The 4,696-nt window shown below is 32.9% G+C and overlaps 1 protein-coding gene across 1 annotated transcript; it reads right to left on the bottom strand.

Annotated features, from left to right (window-relative positions):
- Positions 1-1,659: 1,659 nt before the first annotated feature.
- On the bottom strand, positions 1,660-4,097 carry LOC120087762 (Pentatricopeptide repeat (PPR-like) superfamily protein). Its single transcript, XM_039044686.2, has 2 exons — positions 3,855-4,097; positions 1,660-3,722 (listed from the first exon to the last, which is right to left on the bottom strand). Exons 1-2 carry the CDS (start codon positions 3,931-3,933, stop codon positions 1,879-1,881), a joined length of 1,923 nt encoding a protein of 640 aa, XP_038900614.2. The 5' UTR covers positions 3,934-4,097; the 3' UTR covers positions 1,660-1,878.
- Positions 4,098-4,696: the final 599 nt, after the last annotated feature.

Here is a 4,696-nt window from a genome sequence, read left to right as displayed (position 1 = left end):
TTTAAAAATCTAATCGAGGGGGGTCGGGGTCGAGGACGGGACGGTGATACCCTCCCCATTCCCACCCCGTCCCTGGTTTGAGGACCCTAACGAGGTCCCCGATTTGACCCCATCCCCGGTCGATTACAGACGGACATTAAATATCCTTGTTTGTTTCATAGGATTTCATTTTTTAAAACTCATGATATTATTATCCCAGAGATATTAAAACCCACATGACATGAATTTTTTAATACCCTCTAAATTTGTGGGATTTTATATCTGGGAGGTGAATGAAATCTGATTATTTAATTAATCATTAATATGAATATTAATTAATTATTAAATAAAAATATATTATTTAGAATCAATAAATTTCAATTAATACATTTATCAACAATATTTTATGTTATCTTAATTACTTAATATAAGATTTTATTATTAACCAATAATATTCTAATTAATTTATATTTATTTAACCATTTTTATTATTAAATAAAATAATTTAAATAATATTTAATTAAAAAATATTCATTTATTGATATTTCAAGTGATTAAATAATTAAATTTAATTATGACTATATTATTTGTTCTCTTATAAGTCATTAAATAACTATGGGAAAAATACAACAGGTTTTGGGTTTAGTTTCTATTTATTCCATATGTTTTAGAATGTTATATATTTAGTCCTTAAGTTTTGAGTTTGATTTCAATTTAGTCCATACGTTTCCAAATGTTACAATTTTACCATTGACATTTGAGTTTTGCTTCAATTTGACCTCTATATTTCAAGATTTACACTTTTAACCTTGATTATTCGCCAAATACTCATTTTCCATTTTTAGTGTTAATTTATGTTAATAAATTTAAAATCATTGAAAGAATTATAATTAATTAAGTTTCACTATTTTTTTTTATCACTTTTAAAATTACAATTAAAATTTTACTCTAATTATTTTTAATTAATTAATAGAAATTGATGTTAATGATGGAAAGTGAATATTTAATAAAAAAAAATGAAGTTAAAAATGTAAAATCTTGAAATTTGGGGACCAAATTGAAACAAAACTCAAATTTCAAGGATAAAACTATACATTTTGAAACTTAAAGACTCAACTGAAACAAAACTCAAAACTTAAAAGACCAAATGTGTAACATTTGAAAACCTAGGACCAAAAAGTTATCTTTTCTAATTTTAGACATTTAATATCTACACCCATAAAACAATATATGTGATCCAAATGACCCTTAAAGATTTAATTTACTGAATAATGTGAGATTAGTATTTTTTGGTAGTATCCTAATAAGACTAAATGTTTTTTTCCTTTAAAATAAAAAATAAATCATATTGACTATTTCTAAGATTTATCGAAAATATTGAGACTAAAATTATACATATGGAGTACAAATAGAATATGGAAGAAGTACATAAATAAAAATGATATTTTAACCCAATTGTAATTTGGGATCCATGGAGAATATCACTCATTAACTTGTCCTATGTTCTAGCTGAATTTATCCTACAAATGTTCTCCACATCAACCAACAAAGTCCTCTAATTTGCCTTTGTCAGACCTTGCAGGCACTGTCACTAGAAGAAATGATAGAAAACATATATATGAACTCCATAAATCACAACAGCAATAATAATTCTATGATTTCTAGCTTCAAAGAGTGAACTTTGTTGGAAGCCTCCAAGGCAGTTAACCTTTCTGAATGGTTGAATCAAATAAGACAATCTTATCACAGCATTAAACCTTCATCTAGTATTTGAATGCTCTTGTACAGTTAAGAACTTTGTCGATGTCAGTTATCGAATTGCTGATAAGAAAGCAACATGGTACATCCTGAAAATAATAAGTTAATCTATAAAGCCTAAAAGAAACTAGCCTGAGATCTTTACAATGAAGTAATTGGAGTGCAATCTTCATCAACTTTACCAACTGCTTCGAGGATCGATGAGTAAGTGATGGGATCGTACTCGAATCCTTTCAACTTCATCTCTCTCATTAACTTTGCAGCCTCCTCAAACATACCAGCTCGACTGAGACAACTAAGTACAGTATTATAAGAAACTGCATCTGGCATGATCTTTGAATGTTTCATCTTTGTAAACATTTCAATTGCTCGTTTCGGGCCACCAGTTCTAGCTAAACCATTTAATATAATGTTGTGTGAGTTTATGTCCGGCGTGCAACCATTTTCTCCCATCGTTCTCAGCATGGAATGAGCCTCATCGATCATTCCAGCCCTGACCATCCCTGACATGAGTGCATTATAAGTATAAACATCAGGGCTGCAACCAAGTTTTTTCATTTCATTAAAAAGATCAACAGCATCACTTAGACGTCCACACTTGCCAAAGTGTTTTATCATCACAGCATATACACGAGCACTAGAGCGCCCACAATTCTCTTTTAGTTCTTGAAATAGCTCATTTGCAGCTTCGTATCGTTTCGCCTGTCCAAGACTGTTGATCAGGCTGCAGTAAGCAGCTGGACATGGAGGAAACCCCTTTTCATCCATTTCTTCAAGAAGCAATAAAGCCTTCTCAACTCTATTTGTCTTACAGAAACCATCAATAAGAATTGCATACGTGAACGAGCTGGGAGCAATGCCGTTCGCCTTCATCTTTTCAAACCACAAAGCAGCCTCTGAAGCTGGAGCTTTTGATTCAAAGATAGCTTTTATTACAATGTTGTATGTAACCACATTGGGTACACACTGCAAAGAATCCATTTTACCAAAAAGCTTTAGGGCATCTTCCAAACGGCCCGCCCTGCCCAATATACTGATCAAATTGTTTATAAGTACAACATCAGGCTTGCAACCATCCTTCGACATATTAAGAAACAAACTATAGGCATCATCTACCCTTCCAACTTTCCCAAGCCCCTTAATTAATTCAGTGTAAGTGAAGACAGTTGGAGCACAGCCCTTTCCTTTCATCTCCTCAACCAAACCCAAAGCTGCCTCAACCTTATTCAACTTAAAATACATTCCCAGTATGGTAGTATAAATCTTTTCAGTTGGTTGTAAGCCATTCTCCTTCATCTCGTCAAACAATCGAAATGCGAAATCGTAACGCTCTAGTTTTCCAAACGCAGAGATAAGTGCACTGTAAGTGATTGTATCAGGGGAACAGTTACCCTCATTGCACATCTCATTGTAGAGCTCATGGATTTTTTCATGGTGACCTTCTTGCATAAGCATCAAGATCAAGGTATTGTAAGTGGTTGCTGTTGGTTTACATTTACGACCTTTAATCTGATAAAACACAGATAATGCTTTGTTCACCATTTTTGCCTTTCCTAAGATTTTAAGAATTTCAGACAATTCAGCTGGACCAACAGAACATGGACTACGAACCATGTCTTGGATTGTCCTCCACATTTCACCAAACAGTCCAGACTCCTCTAAGCATCGAATTAAAGCCATATATGTAGTGGAATCATGGTGGAAGTTCTTTCTCTTTCCAGCCCACTTGAAGAATTGAATTTTAACCCTAATTTCTACATCAATTTCCAAGACTTGACGAACTAACCTGTGATCAACTTTGAGCTTCAGTACTTCAATCGCCTTCTCTGCATCAGTTCCCCACTTGAAAATTTTCAAAATCCTTATGAATCTCTCGTCTAGAGTCCGAACAGAAGGATCCCTCCGCGGCACCTTCCGGTTGATCGGGAAGTTGGAAGCTTCGGGCCTTGGACTGGGCACTCGAAACATTTGAACAATTTCATTTTCTGCAAAAAGAATCAAAACATAAACAGTGATTGAGTGGAAATGGGTATTTATGAATGTGAAACAGAGGAATTTTCGAAGATATTACAGATTTTTGTGGGCTGCCATTGAAGCCAAATGAAAAGGAAGCTAACCTGTTTGCTTGATTCTCGCAGAGAGACAGGGGAGAGAAGAGATGGAACGCTTCGAAACGAGTGATTGGTACAATGCCATTGGAGAAAATCAATAAACACCGAATCAAATACACATAAATTGCAACGATTGAGGAGGAAGAACGAAGAAGAAATGGGAAGGGAAAACTGGCGAAGTATTTTTCTCAATGTTTCTTTGATCCATACTCGAATTTGGGCTCCGCTTTTTAATAAGAAAACCGAACCAACGGGCAATCGAAAATTAAGCTCCCTTTCATGACAATTTGTTTTTCTATTTTCATTTTTTAAAATTAAGCTTATAAATACTCTTTTTATCCTTAAATATTTTCATTAATTATCAATTTTGAAAAATAAAAAAACTAACTTTTTAAGTCTCCTTTGACAAGCCTATTTCTTTCTTATTTCTTACAATGATGTGCATCTTTCTTAAGTATAATAGTTGAATTCTTAGCCAAATTCTAAAAACAAAACAATTTTTTGAAAGCTAATTTTTCTAATTTTCAAAACTTTGCTTGATTTTCCAAATCCAAGTAGATAAAAAAATAAAGAAATTTGGAGCAAGAAGTAGTATATGTAGGTTTAATTTTAAAAACAAATGATTAACAAACACACCTAAATTATTGTTATCATTACTCTTGGTTGAGTCGAGTTTCAATATTTGGCCCACCAACTTGTGAAGTTGGTGTAAAATAACTCAACACCACCAATATCTATAATGTTCACTATTGAAATTTGCAAATTTATTAATGAATTTTATCTTCTATTTTTTTTTCTCTTTCTTCCAATGTTTCTAATAACTCCACCCGCTTACTTGAAATTCAGAA

The sequence above is a fragment of the Benincasa hispida genome, chromosome 1 (assembly GCF_027475165.1).
Source record: "Benincasa hispida cultivar pf3 chromosome 1, pf3_genome.v1.1, whole genome shotgun sequence".
In the NCBI taxonomy this organism is placed as follows: Eukaryota; Viridiplantae; Streptophyta; class Magnoliopsida; order Cucurbitales; family Cucurbitaceae; genus Benincasa; species Benincasa hispida.
This window is presented reverse-complemented; position numbering and strand designations above follow the sequence as displayed.